Source organism: Anastrepha ludens, chromosome 6, assembly GCF_028408465.1.
Source record: "Anastrepha ludens isolate Willacy chromosome 6, idAnaLude1.1, whole genome shotgun sequence".
NCBI classification, from domain to species: Eukaryota; Metazoa; Arthropoda; class Insecta; order Diptera; family Tephritidae; genus Anastrepha; species Anastrepha ludens.
This window is the reverse complement of record NC_071502.1, coordinates 69,394,999-69,411,445: the sequence shown is the minus strand read 5'-3', so window position 1 is coordinate 69,411,445 and position 16,447 is coordinate 69,394,999. Positions and strand designations below refer to the sequence as shown.

The 16,447-nt window shown below is 36.2% G+C and overlaps 1 protein-coding gene across 1 annotated transcript in view; it reads right to left on the bottom strand.

The window, feature by feature from the left end:
- Window positions 1–16,447, bottom strand: part of LOC128868613 (nuclear pore membrane glycoprotein 210) — a 145,836-nt gene that overhangs the window by 28,045 nt on the left and 101,344 nt on the right. Inside the window, exon 22 of the mRNA XM_054110904.1 lies at window positions 610–751. Within this exon, the coding sequence (XP_053966879.1) occupies window positions 610–751 (142 nt within the window). The remainder of the gene's footprint in view (window positions 1–609; window positions 752–16,447) is intronic.

Genomic DNA, 16,447 nt, shown 5'->3' with positions numbered 1-16,447 from the left:
TAAGTGTCGCCTCTCGGCAGGCAATGGCAAATCTCCGAGTGTACTTCCGCCATAAAAAAACTCCTCATAACTCCTCCTCCACCAATTGCCGTTCGGAGTCGGCTGAACACTGTAGGCCCGTGGGGCAACATCAAGACCCACACCACAAACAGTAGGAGCAGTTCGCCCAAACACCCAATAAAAGGGTGTAAGCGCCATTATATATACCAATGATTCATCTTTTATTTAGTACGACCAAAAGGCGAGATCCGGCTCATAATATTTGAAAATATATTTTAAAAGGCTAAAAAAAATTCGTTACTTCCTGTACTCAATTTTTTATTGCTCAATGTAGATATGCTATATTGTTAATTTATAACTAAAATGCCAATTTCTAAAACTTTACATTAGCTGGCTTGCCAAAAACACCATAAAAAGCCTCCACCGGAAAATTTAATATTATTTAACTAAGTAAAACAAAAACTTTAACTAATAGAAAGTTTTAAAGAAAACTTTAACTCGGCACAAAAAAAAGAAAACACCAACAACGTAATTTCACCCAGAGCATAATGTTTAAATATGTATGTCCTGTAGTGTAATGAAAGCCGCTCGGGCATTAGCAAAACTTACGCCAAACAGTGAATCCCAACACGACCAGCGCCGTGACTATGAGCCCAACATTCGATATAACTTTCACGAAAAACGATGATGAATTGCTGAACGGTTGTGTGGAGCAAGTTTGCAGCAAAGTATTGGCGCCGAGAATGGGTATCTGAAAATAAAAGCAAAGCGGAAATATTGATTATACGGTAAGCAGAAAAGGCTTAAAAGAAAAACAAAATAAAAAAAAACAAAGTACATTTTGGAAGCAGGTATGCGGTATTTTGTAACTGTATGTCTTTTTTTTTAATATTTAAGTTTAAGGCGTCATGGTTTAATTTTTATCATAATATTTTTTCATAAATAATTATGTAATTTAAAATATAATACGATATTTAAATACATTTGAAATATTTTTATTGTACTAGACAAAAATACGAAGAGATATCTTCAACATAAAGTTTGGCTATTAAATGACGAGACTGTCGAATTTTAATTTTACAGAAACTAACTCATCTCCTTATTTTGTTGTATATATACAAAGTGGTGCAAAATAGTGTCAAAATTATAAATCTTGCGATTAATTTTAGGCCGCAGAACTACATGCAAATCTTCCATCTTTTTCAAAACAATGCTGCAAGTTTTCGCCTATCAGCTAATACCGAATTTGACTGAAGTAGTGCTTGGACTAATAGAAATGAAGCAAACTCAAAAGCCAAAATTTCTTAAGCGTTTATCGCGCCAATCAAGAAGAAGCAGAAGTAACCATTTAGATTACATAACCATTTTCAGACGTGGCGTGACTTGATAGGACAAAATTTTGAGATATTTAGTAGAGAAGTTTGAAAGCTGTAAAAATTAAAATTATAATTTTCTTCGTTTAATTGTGAAATTCCACATTATCCGCATTATTCGAAAAATCGAAATTGAAATGAAGTTCATACTGCGACTAAAAACAGGCCAGTCTACAAATCTCTCTCTCCTTTAAATACATAGAAGGGACTTTTCCGCAGAGAAGTAGACGATGAAGAGTTTAGAAAACAATTTCAAAAACTATTTTGCGTCCGATTACGAGCTAAGAAGATCGACTCTTTACGAGAGTCCGTGAATCACAAGGTTCACCTTGAAAGACGCACTTAATATTAGTTAGTTAGGCCTCATGCGGTATAAAACTCGCAAATATGAAATAGTAAACGAATTTACCATAAAACTCAAAGAATTTTACTGCTCTGCTCATATGATCGATCGTCTACTTTTCCCTAATAAATTAATACTATGTTGAATTGGATATTTCATACGTATAGGCAATGATTTTCCACTGAAAAGAGCCTTTGTTTGAGCACACAAGACTGGCTACCAAGTATAGAGGTGTATATGGAAGAACCAATTCCAGAAGGATTTGTCGTCAATCGGTATAAATAACCGGAACAAGTTTGGAAAAAAGAAATAAAAACGACTACAGTAGTAGATGCACAAGCAAATGATCTAAAACCCACTTACTCGAAAATGCCTGTGCAAAACCCAAGCAAATGTTTTTTATAAAAATCATCTTGCACCATAGCAGCTTTTTTATTCTAATATTTTGATAATTAAACTTAAATTTTATGAACCACGAATGTATACCCATGCGGAAACAATAGAACTCAGTTTCATTCACATTACCTCATTCTGTACTATAAAAATGTGGCCCTACCCAAGCTCATTAACTTGCAGTTGAAGTTAATTAAAAAGACAAATGATCACCAATCAATGCAATACCCTGCAGTAAAAACAAAAATTAAATCTTAAAGAAATAAAATTACCCACAAATTAACACAACAATGTGGTGGAAAAGTATTTGTCTGAGGATTACATTAATCTTATTAAATTATAAAACAAGCGAACCAAATGCCTGCATCAATCACTTTTACTTGACACAATAAAAATAAGATTTGAATAACGAAATAATGAATAAGGAATACAAAACGGAGACACCAAAAAATTTATACAAATAAAGCAGAACAAATTATGAGCAAAGACAGTGAAAAGTTTCAAGAGGAGGCTGCAATGACTGGCTTGCAATTCAGTTTTCTGAGGAGTGGATTGAAATATAATATAAATTGCTGGTCATCAAAAGAAATTTTCAATTAAAAAAGTTGATTGAGAATTTCTTTTGGTCGTGTTTTTTTTTCATAAATATTATAAGGGAAAATCAAGAGCCTAGACGGTCTAATAAACTTAAAAATGGAATTAAAGTGACAGAAAAACAATTCAATCACTTAAAAACGATGTGGTGGATAAACTGAGGGTGGAATAGAAAGTGGCAATATTAAGCGTATTAGAAGAAATTTAAATAAATTAAAATATTGAAAAATAAACAAGAAAAGTAGGTAAAAGAAAAATTAAAAAATATCAACAAAAATTGTCGCAAAAATAAACACACCCGAAAACAGCAAGAATAAGAAAAGTGTCTGCGAAGTAGAGAGGATACTACTTTGTTAATACTAAATTTTCTCAATTTCGAATTTTTATTTACGGTCTATTAAATGTTTCATGTCGCAGCCTAAGTTGTGTTCAAAACAGTGAAAAAATCTTTGAAATATATGTCTGAGCGCAATGGAAGCTTAAAATATATATAACAAAGTTCCACAGTGAATATTATCGTAGAACTTCTTAGGCCAACTTCCACCTAAAAACGCCTTTTTAACCCTTGCTTCAAGCAAAACCCTCAAAAACGAATTAGGAAAGTCGGTAGAGGGAGGCCTTCTCAGGCAAAACCCTCATGTACACCTCATTGACCACTGCCGCTCCAGTGTTAAAAGTGAGCAAGACACAAAAAGCGCGGTGAATGGTGTCAATGCAGATATACTATAGTTTTTCATTGCTGTTCTCATTTAAAATTTCCATTTTACGGTATCAAGAAAAACAAAGAAATTGAATTAAATCAGCCAGCAGGCGATGGCACTGCAAGCGCAACATAAAACTGTATTGATCAGGTGTTGTGTAAACTAATAACAAAGACGATCTGGTAAGTAATAGCTTTCTTTGTTCCAACTACTTATTTACAGGAAACTGTTTCTTTTATATTGAAAACAATGCAGCACAGCGAGCTGTTTATGTACATATTCCCCGTACTCGTCGTACATATCGGGTGTCTTTTTAGCTGCATGGGAACTATCGATATAGTTAACTATGGTTTGACAGCTGAGAATGACAAACTGTGTTGACGCCATTTCTGTTCAGTAAAGTCTGGCAAGTCATCATGAATCGTTTAACGCAAGAGCAACGTGTCCAAATTGTGTAAATTTACTTTGTAAAAATAATATAATCAATTGTTAAAAATTTAACTGATCGAATGCACCATGAAACTCGAAGTCGCGGCGGACATATGCCGGATATCATATGCAAAAAACGACATGAAATTATCTTCCAGATTATAATAAAAAAATTCATTCCAACATTTATGTTTAAACCATATAACTTCTCAAACTCTTAAAACCCTTCTGATACAGGTGTATGCAGATATTTCTCTAAGCCGATATTGTTCTTTCAAGGCAGTGAATTTGTTAAGATACTGCCTGTTACGCTTCCGCTCAAAATATAATAATTGTATTGAATTGTGTAAATTTTTCATTAGTAATTCATCTTGACCTCTTCCTGCTCTACAGTGAATAAAAACGCTGTACCGTACAAGGCGCTGCAGGAGAAAACTTTGTCTTACAAAGTTGCGATGGAAATTCTTGGAAGATACAATGCGATAAGTAGAAGCAAAATATAAAAACGGCAAAACTTAAAGAGATTCTATGGAGCATTTTGGAAAAAAAAATTAAGATGAAATAGCAAAAAATTCCTTGCAAAATAGGATAGCGCATGCAACCTTAAAAATTTTGATCACCAATTTGTTTTTAATAGTGAAAAAGTAGTGATGAAAATTCGACAATAATTAAATTTTCTCCAATACTTTACTTAACTCTTAACACAGATTTTTTTTTTAATTTTTGTTTTCTAATTTTTTTTTTTTTAATTTTTTTTAAATTTTTTTTTTTAATTTTTTTTTAAATTTTTTTTTTAAATTTTTTTTTTTTTCATTTCTTTTTGTTGTAATTTTTTGTTGTTGTAATTTTGTTTTTGTTGTAATTTTTTTGTTGTTGTAATTTTTTGTTGTTGTATTTTTTTTTTTTTAATTTTTTTTTGTTGTAATTTTTGTTTTTTTTTTTTGTTTTCTTAATTTCTTTTCTTCTATATTAATTATATATATATGTATGTATGTAGATCTATAAGATTTAACACCTTTTCACGTCTTTTTTTTTACATGACGCTGCTTTTGATGCTGCTCCGATGTTGTATTCCGATCTTGTTATTGTTTTGAGAAAAGTAAAGGTAAACCCTATACACATGTTTTTTAGGTCCTCCTCCTCCAGACATGATAAAGACTTCAGACTTCAACTTATACTCAAATGGTAGTTTGATCTCACTCTATAATAATGTATTCAAGCTCAAATAAACTAAAATCTCCATAAAATGGGAGTTCCGGGATAGCTGATTACAAATCCGAAGTCAGTTTTTCAAAATTTAATGTGTCCATCGCAAAAACAAAAAACGTTAATAGGTTTTATGCCAAGCAAAATAATGTTTGGACGAATCTTAACCCCACGGCAGTCAGTTCTAAGTTACCAAAACGATCCGAATTTACCTATATCCGGCCAAGGACCCTAACTTCAGAAGCGTTCCGAAAACATTTATAAGGTTACAAATAAACTCGAAAAATATTACAGATTTCAAAATGGTCAAAGCTGATGTTTGAAATACAAAAAAAAAACACTACACGCCTTTACTGCTTTACTTAAACAGTTTGAGATATACTTTTTATGTTTTTTTTTATCAATTTGAATAACAACAGCAACACCAAAAAGCCATGTGGGAAAAGTCTGTTGATGTTCGATAATGCAAAGCGAAAATTCGGATGAAAACCGATACCAATACATACAACAACAGTGCGATCGATGCAGATAGCAAAGTAATTTTTTTTACGAAACCGATGCAGCGAAGCGATGCAACCACTGCCAAACGTATAGTTACAGCTGCTTTTCTTTGTAATCCTCATATTCTTGATGTTTCTGCCGAAATTGGCCAACCCATCACGCAATAGTAGTCAGTTCCGGTGTACGAGTGGCTGAGAGGTCTGTGAGTGAAGCCTGTATGTAACTGATAGTCGCAGCGAAACAGTACGCTCTAACGAGTGTCTGACTCTTACAGTTGCTGCAAGCGATTGTATTAATTTGACTTTTCACTTCTCGTTGAATGTAGGAACAATACTTTTCACCAAGGGCAACGTGTTCAGTGCCCAAACGCACTGTTGGGAACACTTGTACACCATTGCACATTCTCTCACTGATGTATAGCTTAACTTTTTTCAATTTGCAACAATTTCCGTTATTTTCCGCTATTTGCACGCTACCAGCTAAGGATCGAGCAACAATAACAACAACAGCAGCAGCAACAGCAATATTCGACAGCGATGGCAACAAATAGCGTGCGACAAAATGTGGCAGCAAACTGTTTTCGTGCAAATTTTTGTTTTTACAAAGAAGGACGTGTAAATAGGTATATGTGTGCCTTCTCTTTTTTTGCCGGGATTTGCGCTATCAATGTTTCGTTATCTGAAAGCTATCGTTGCCAAATACAACTACAGTGTCATTTTAGCACCCATCATGCGATGCTCTACAACATCCTGCGTTAGCAGCGCAGCAATAGCAAACAGTTACATTCGTACAAATTTACGTAGAATAGGAGAAAAGCTAGCAAAATGTTAATAAGTGGTATAATCGGAACAGCAGCTTTTTGCATTCGTTCTTGCATATATATATATATATATATATACATATATATACATTGTTGTTGTTGTTCTTTCCTGATTGGGTCATTTGTAATCGTTCGCTGGTTACTCGCTAAGCGCTACTGTCGAGGCTAACATTGCTAGAGCTGTCAATACATTCCAACTAAATCAAGCACATAAACACACATAAAAATAATTGTATCGCGCCGAATTACCAAGTCTTAACTATTTCTATTTTAGAAAATCTTTTTTTATATTTTTATAATAGTGTGGTGTAATTTAGAAAACTTGAAGGTATGCAGCTTCATAGCCCATTAAATTTTAGCATAATAAAGTGGAAGTTGGGAGCCCCTCAAAACCCTGTAGATTTTTGACAATATTTTATCATCATCGTGTGCAAAAAGATTGTGAAAGTCAGATTAGGTTAATCAGTTGCTTGTTTACCACAAGACACTCAGTGGCCCTAAGGGCCATTGTGATACCTGCATTTGTTTACCTTCCCCTAAGGTTTGCTGGAGGTAAGTCCATCAGTCTTATCGTTTTTGCTGATTGGTTCATAGCGTAGACCTCAGCTTGGAAGACGCTGCACCAGTCTGGGAGTTTCATTGAGCAATTTAAAGATAATTGTAAGTTAAAATGAGTCTGATGATCGTATTGTATGCCCAGTGCTTGATATACGGTTTCAGGCCCCATTTTTTGCCAAATGTCCTCTTACATATAAAGAGGGTGTTACGAGCTTTCTTCATCCTTTCCTCGGTGTTCCTTTTCCAAGAAAGCTTTGAGTACAGAATTTTGCCAAGGGTACTTGGCTTCGTTCGATAGGTTTAGTTTTACCCCAACTATAGATGGTAACTGACAACTCGGTATCTTATATCTTCTAGTGAACAGAATTAGATCGGTCTTGGCTGGATTAACCATTAGACCGTTTGAGGCCGCCCACTTGGAGAGTTCCCTTAACGCTAATTGCATGAGAAATTACGAAGTGAATTTAAATATCCATGGAAATAACACCTACTGACGGCTTCCATTAACGTTGATACTATGAAACAAAATTGTTGGTAGATATCCTTAACCCTCCGTAGGACACCTTTTTTAAAACCCCCGGTTGGGCCCCCCGGTCTGGCCTTTTTTTCGTCCTGCTCGATAAGCCTTTTTAAAAGGTTATATCCATAAATCGACAGAAAATTAAATTTTAGGAAGCTACCCGCCAGCTCAAGTCTTTAGCTGTAATATAAATATGTTAAACTCACATCCAAACTCGAAAAAGCCAGTCTGGCCAGACCCGGGTGCCCAACGAAGAGTTAATAGTTCTAAGCCGACTGCTGTAATATGAGCATTTCGAAAATGTTTAAACTTTAACTCAAATTTCTTTATGAATGAAAACAAGCTGCGTTCTGAAGAAAAGAAAAAAATATTTTTAGATAATCTGGATTGATATAATTTAAAATAGTCCCCTTTCAACTCAGCACAGCGATCAAAAAGCATGCTGAATGAGTATTTTAGAACGTGGGTCGTGATATTATTCATCGCGCCGATAAAAGGTCATTTCGAAGAGTTTGAAATTTAAATCACAAATAAGGAGGAGTGATGGTAGAATCTATATGCTACAGAATATAAGTTATAAAACTTAAATCCAATACTACCAATATTATTGAAAACCATCGATAGTTAAAGCACGTCGATATTGACGACAGTACCATCGATAGTTGCAAGTCTCACTGCAGTGCCTCTGATGTTTCTCATCAGGCATTTTAAGTTGGCATCCACCTTCTGAGTTAGGTCAGCCAGAAACGGTAAATCCAGATACTGCGGTCTCTTACATGGTGTAGATCAGCACGTATGGCGTGCAAAATTCGGTTCGTTCCTTTTATAATTTATGCAACTCTGGTGCAATTGAACATGAATATATAAATATGATATCCTTTAACTCCCTATACGAATGCAAATGATAGTGAATATATCTCCTCTTTTCTGAGAGTCCACGCCTGGTGGTGGCTTCTGTTACTATTTCAACCATGTCAGCCTGGAAATACCACAAACTATACTTTGACTCCATCATTCACCAAATTGTATCTATGTATATAAATTCTATGAGAAGTAGTTGAAGGTGGCATATGGGACACTAATGCTGATTTCATCTCCGAATAAGTTTTTTCACAATCGAATTGTACTCAGAAATTTATCATTATTTGCCCAGGAGCAACCCATAGTAGAAACAACTTTCTGAAAACTTTAATGGGATCATTTTTCAAATGAAATATTCGAGCCCACGACCCAAGAATGAACAACCGAGATATACCATGAACAAGCACATTTGACTACAGCGGCCACCAGAAAGTAAACTTGCGAAGGAAGAAGGTAAACATTCATGCACTCGAAACCCCCTTTTTTTGGTTGTTAGTATTACTGCTGCATTGATAAAATGTGAATCCTTCCACTAGCACAAATACTCGTATAAACTTAAATATGTGTGTAGTTTGTACGATGAGTCAAACAGCCGCGCTTGTAGCAACTGCAGTAATTTTATAAAATAAACGAAGCGACAACTTAATGGCATTGCATACGATTTTTGTTCCTTACTTCTTTCATTCTTTCAACGTACAACATACATACATGTGCATATACAGGGTTCGATTGAAAAGTAATGAGCCTTCCCCCACGGAGCGTCTGTTTTAAAAGTGTGTTAGGATTTTGCAGTGACGAAGATGCAGCGATCGTTGGAGCAACGTACTGTTCATCTTTTTCGACTCTCGAGGCATCGTCCACAAGGAGTTTGTACCTCCAGGAAGCACTGTAGACGCGGCATTTTACAAAGAAGTGCTCCTTCGGCTGAAAAACCGCGTCGCCCGACCTTGTCAACAATTGGAGCCTTCATCACGAAAATGCGCCGGCGCACACCGCCTTCCTCTGCACCTCTGCATTGACCAAGATTTGGGTTGTGGTGCTTCCCCACCCTACAGCCCAGACCTATCCCCTCCGGACTTCTTCTTGTTCCCGCGCCTGAAAAGAAAGCTGAAGGGGAGGCGTTTCGACTCCATCGAGGCGATCCAAAAAGCCGTGACAGCCGAATTGAACGCGATTCCGTCGGACAAGTTTAAAAAATGTTTCCTGCAGTAGAAGGACCGCTACCAGCGGTGTATTGACGCTCAAGGGTCCTATTTTGAAGAATATTAGTTGTATAAGCCAAAAAGTTTAATAAAACTGCTTAAAAAAATAAGGCTCATTACTTTTCAATCAAACCCTGTAACATCTTTGCAGTGAAAAACCAAACTACTCAGCAAACATTCTAATTCCCCAAGTGGCATTTTATAAAATCGATGCGGATAAACAGCTGGGCTTAGTATTTGAGTCTGTACGGCAATTTTGTACGGCAACATCTTCAACTCGCTACGAAATATGCGTCGAAAAGTGGTTTGAGAAAGCGGTACGTGGTTCTTGAGAACGACGTACATCAGTCGCCAAAACAAACCCAAGCACCATTTGTTATTATAAATTTTGACATTTAGTTCTTTTTAATTTCGTACGTATTCGATATTTTCATGGGAACTTCGTTCTCGTTATCTTGATGCAATGCAAATTTTGCGTACAAACGCCTTTTAGTAGCGTAATCATCTGAAACACTTTTCACTTTTCTTTTTGACAATTTTTTTTAATATACAGCTGAACAATTTTAGACTGTCAAAAGTTAGAGGTTGATCGATGCTACCGCTTTAGCCCTTTGTCTACCGCAAAAAATAGCATTACCGACCGGTAGGTAGCTTTCCCTCTAGAAAATTGCTTTTTGAACCGGCTATAAAAAAAAACTAATCAATATTTTTTCAAACATTTTCTTTTAATTTGAAGATTGAACATTATCATTTATGAATGAAAAATAATATCGTTCAAATGACTGCCACGACTGGCTTTACAGTAGGCCATTCGATCAACCCAATTTTTAAGCACATTTTCGATTGTTTCTAGATGGTTCGCATAGCATTTGTCCTTAACGGCCCCACACAAAAAACAGTCCAACGGGCTTAAATCACAGCTCCGAGGTGGCCAATTGATATCGGAATTCAAAAACGGTAGCCAAAAGTTCGAGTGCAACTTTGGCAGTGTGACAAGTTGCACCGCCCTGTTGAAACCAAATGTCGTCCATGTCAATTTATGGAAACAAAAACTCGTTGAGCATGTCACGGTAACGCTCGCCATTTAATGTAACCGAGGCTCCTCGCTCATTTTCGAAAAAAAATGGCCCGATGATGCCGCCAGACCAAAAACCGCACTAAACAGTGACTCGTTGTGGAGTTGCGGATGCATTTGCTTCTCTAGAGTAACGTGTGGATTTTCTGAGCCCCAAATCCGACAATTTTGCTTATTGACGTAGCCACCGATGTGAAAATGAGAATCAGAAAAGAAAAAGACTCACCACTTTGGAAATAGGTTTTCAATATTTCCCAATTTTGTTGTTTGGAAATGTCAAACCTTTAAGTAAATTATGAACACATTTGACATGTCATTTGTGTTACCATTCTCAAAGAAATAGGTGGTTCAAAAAGCAAACGCTACATGGCCCACCTTTATTAGCAACACCAATTATTCAAAAATAAAAAATGTTAGAATATTACAGAAAACATAAGAATAAACAAAGTAACCGCGTTAAAAATCTCATTCGGATCCATTCGACCCAAACGGTAGACAAAGGGTTAAATGGTGAACCCTGTATTTCAGTTAAAAAAGCAAACTGGTTGTAAGGTGAGTAGTTCAAAACCAGTAGATTTCACTGCAGGGACACTAAAATATTAGCACCCACACATACATACGTAACGTCATAGTTTGTTGGCTGTCATGCTTTTGTTTTTCATTTTCCATTTTCTATTGCTTTCTCTCGGTATTTTATTTGTTCACTTTCCTTCACTTTTGCACAGATATTCGTACAATTCGTGATACTCGTGATTTGCTCGAAAAGTTACATGTTGTTTTTTGCCACTGTCGTTGTCGCCGTTGCTATTGCTATTGTTAGTGTTGCAGTTGCAGTTGCTTGCATTTTTATAACGGCAGCATAATAAACGAGCTCACAACAATTGCTGCAGCAATATTTTCTCAAGTGATGAAAGGGTACAAACTGCTATTTGTAGCAAAAGCAACAACAAAACAAAGATACAAGCAGACGCAGAAACAGAAACAGAAATATCAACAGCACAGCGACAGCAACAGGAGCAGCAACATGGCAATATAATGCCGAGTGATTTCATTTATATTGTTTGTATTTATTTTAATATTTTCTTCATTACTTATGATCAATAAATCATGCTAGTAAATCGACTGTCCAACACTCGACATGAATTCTTTACAACATATTTGTATTTGTATTTGGAATTTGATGGGAAATTACAAGTGGCAGACGAGCATGCATATATGTATATGGGTGATCTTGTTGTTATTGTTGTTTTTGCGGGTAATGTAAAGTACATATGATAAAGTTTACTTAAAAGGAGCATGTGAGATGAGAGACAGGACAGCAAAAGCAGAAATTATTTAAGACCCCTTTTGATTACACGCATACATAGGAGCATACATAAGTGAATATATACGTATGTACATCATGCAGAATTGCAAATTTCATTCATAATTGGAAATTACATTTATTGTTTAGATTTATTAAATCTACACTTTTTGGTTAAATTGCATTTATAACAGTGATTTTAAGGAAATGAATTTCCAAAAATGATCCCTTGTCAGAAACTCGTCGTAGTTTTGTGCGAATTCGGGAGCAAGCACGTTGTGCGGCATTTTCGCATACAATGTGTCAACTGTTTCACATTTTGTGCCATCCAGCCATTCTTGTAAGCATAACCTGTATGTTCACCGGAAAACTCTTCAATAGGTCGGTCATTACGATAATTAGCGGGATTTCTGTGCTTAGGCAGAAAATTGATGTTTTGGCAACAAAGTACTTCAACGTAGTTCTTACGTAAAGCGAAGAGACTTTGTTCGGTCAGTATACATCATCATTGCTGTAATACCATCTACTCAAATATGGACGAGACGGTATCAATAAAACGGTCCGCGGATGACATATGGCAAAAATAAATTTTTTATTTTTTGGTAGGACTGTTATAAGCTTACACGGCAAATTTCAGCGTGATATGTCACATAGTTTGCTTTGTGTGCTACTGTAAACAAGTAAAGCTCGAGTGTGTTTTTCGAATTTAACGATGGAAATTCAAGTTGAACAAAGAATTTGTTTGAAATTTTGTTATTCCAACAAAATTTCGGCTTCAGACGCCTTAAAAATGTTGCAGACAACCTATGGGGACTCTGCTCTATCGCGTGCACGTGTTTTCCAGTGGTACAAATCGTTCAAAGAGGGCCGTACATCGGTTGAAAACTTGCCTCATGAACGTCGTCCAGCAACATCAGTAAACGACGAAAACATCGGAAAAGTAAAGGAAATTGTGCTTGAAAATCGCACAAATCGCAAAATCGGTTAACGCTGAATATTATTTAGACGTTTTAAAGCGTTTGCGCGAGAACATTCGTCTTAAAAGGAAGGAATTGTGGGACAACAAGTCATGGTTCTTGCATCACGATAATGCACCAGCTCACACATCACATCTTGTACGCGATTATTTGAACAAAAATAATGTTAATATCGTTCCGCAAGCACCGTATTCGCCTGATATGGCTCCATGTGACTTTTTCCTGTTTCCCAAGCTCAAGTTGCCGCTCCGTGGAAAACATTTTGAGACAATTGAAGTCATAAAAGAGAATTCGAAGAACACACTCGAGCTTGACTTGTTTACAGTAGCACAGAAAACAAACTATGCGACATATCACGCTGAAATTTGCCGTGTAAGCTTATAACAGTCCTACCAAAAAATAAAAAATGTATTTTTGCCATATGTCATCTGCGGACCGTTTTATTGATACCGTCTCGTTCATATTTGAGTAGAAGGTATTTACAGATAAAAGAGTGCCGGCGTGTGCTTTACATTGGAGAAAATTCTCAACATCACAGCAAAACAAAAACTTTCACAATTCAACACGATTTTTTAGCAATTTTATTATACTAAAACGACTATAAAACGAAATATTGGTTGAAAATTTGAAAATATGTTTCTGAATTTTGTTTAAATTTGTTAAATTTTGTTAATTTGGGCTAAGTTTGGAACTCTGATTTGTATTTATATTACTTTCTATTGTATCTATATACTATAATTTTTTATTTGAATAACTTTTTTACTAAATAAAAAATGATTTTGAGTGCTTGAAATCTTTATTTTTTACGCGCTCTATTGCCTATCTGTTTATATACTGCAGCTGTTTAATTCACAAGTGTCAGATATGATTGACGCACGACGCCATTTGCAAAAATTATAAATCTTCCGATAGGGTGATTAATTTTTCGCCACCTTGTTTTTTTACCATATTTTATTAGAAATTAACGGAAAAAATGTCCGCGAAATATTTTGCGAATATTGCAAAACAATGAAGTGACTTAATTATATGAACAGAAGTGCATATAGCTGTGAACATTTCCATCTGCCATCTTTTCAGGTTTGGGTAGATTTTCTTACAGAACCTGGTTGCCTTTCTATTTTTAAAGTTCGCAAAATAATAGGACTATGAATAAGTTCGTGCGGTTTTACAACAGATGGCGTAACTTGATTATTATTCCATCGATCCACATTTCCAAACATTCATTGGAGAGCTACTGTCGTAAGGCACAAACGTCAGTATAAGTTTTTTATTTGAAGCGTAAACAACAATATTTTTACCACACTTGAAAATGTCGAATTTCGTGCCAAATAATGTGTTTTTGCGGGGAATTCTTCTTCATTATTTTAATATGAAGAAAAAAGCAGCCGAAAGTCATCGTATCTTGGTGGAAGTTTATGGTGAGCATGCTCTATCTGAGCGAACGTGCCAGAAGTGGTTTGCACGCTTTAAAAGTGGTGATTTTGGCTTGGAAGACGAAGAACGCGAGGGTGCGCCGCCAAAGTTCATGGATACCGAATTGGAGGAATTGCTCGATCAAGATCCGGCTCAAACGCAAGAAGAGGTTGCAAAAACTTTGGGAGTTGATCAATCAACCATTTCCAAACGTTTAAAAGCCATGGGAATGATCCGAAAGGTAGGCCATTGGGTGCCGTATGAATTGAAGCCAAGAGACGTTGAACGCCGTTTTATGGCATGCGAACAACTGCTTCAACGGCACAAAAGAAAGGGTTTTTTGCATCGAATTGTGACTGGCGATGAAAAGTGGGTCCATTACGACAATCCAAAACGTCGGGCAACGTATGGATACCCTGGCCATGCTTCAACATCGACGTCGGCGCAGAATATTCATGGCCTGAAGGTTATGCTGTGTATCTGGTGGGACCAGCTGGGTGTTGTGTATTATGAGCTACTGAAACCGAATGAAACGATTACGGGGGGATGTCTACCGACGACAATTGATGCGTTTGAGCCGAGCACTGCGAGAAAAACGGCCGCAATACGCCGATAGACACGACAAAGTTATTTTGCAACATGACAATGCTCGGCCACATGTTGCACAAGTGGTCAAAACATACTTAGAAACGCTCAAATGGGATGTCCTACCCCACCCGCCGTATAGTCCAGACCTTGCGCCATCCGATTACTATCTCTTCCGATCGATGCAACATGGCCTGGCTGACCAGCACTTCCGTAATTACGATGAAGTCAAAAAATGGATCGATTCGTGGATTGCGGCAAAACCGACCGAATTTTTCACAAAGGGAATCCGTGAATTGCCAGAAAGATGGGGAAAAGTAGTAGTAAGCGATGGACAATATTTTGAATATTAAATTTGTAACCATTTTACGTCAATAAAGTTTCAAATTTCGAAAAAACCGCACGAACTTATTCATAGTCCTATTACATTACATAGTTCTTTTTGGATCGCACTCTGCACTAAGTTCTGTGGAAAGAAGCGTACAATACGTTCCTGCAGTTTTTGCTGCTTTGAAACCAGTTTCGAAAATATTGAAACAGGTGTTGTTACGATTCATATGAAAAAAAGTATCTAATAAATTATTTAGTTATGCAATGCCTGGCTCAAAGAGCGAAGCATGCTAAAGCTAGAAATATTTTAAAGTAGAGCAAATTTTGAGTTATAACCCATTAATCTGCAGTGCAGATTATGTGCAGATTTTTAGTTATAACCCGTTATTATAATGAAGTAATAAAGTGAATAGTTTTCGGAATAGCAAAATTGTATTGTAATTTTAATTTTTTTGTAGCGTTAGGGATTCTGTGTTCATTCCACAGAAATAAATGAATAAAAGAACAATTTTTTTTTTGTTTGGGCTTTTAAACCTGCACATAATTTCAATCGAATAGCTTTCACGTATGTCTTTATAGTTTATATAGTTTACAGTTTCGACAAAGGTCTCTAATGACAATTTCGATTTAATGTTACAACTATTGAACCTCCCTGGATGCTTGGAGTAACATTTATCCTGAACGACGCCCCACAACAAATAGTCTGATGAAATCAAATTACAGCTTCTAGGCGGCCAATTGATATCACCGCTGCGACTGAATAATCGATTTTTGAAAATTTCGAATATTTCTAACATCTCTGACAATCAAAATCAAGTCCATAGATCAAATTCCAAACTGTGTATGGGCCACGGCTTATAACATTAGGGAATCGAAAACCTTACCGCATCTGCTTCACATCAAATTTTGTGTGCCCTGATCTTCATTTTGAAGCAGTTCAGAATGGTCTTTTTTAAGTTTTGTTTTGTTTCTACGTTCCGTTTCATTTGAATTCAAGTTTTGAAGTCCTGTCTTTGAGTTATGCGAATCAAACAAACAATCACAATATGGCCAGGTCAAGTTGCACGTTGTGTGGAAGGCTATAGCCGGTAAGAAGAAAAGCCACGACTGGCTTTACAGTAGGCCATTCGATCAACCCAATTTTTAAGCACATTTTCGATTGTTTGGCCTCCAATTTCATGATGGCAACTTCCATTTCGTGTTTTAAAGCATCAATCGTCTCTAGATGGTTCGCATAGCATTTGCCCTGAACGGCGACTCCGA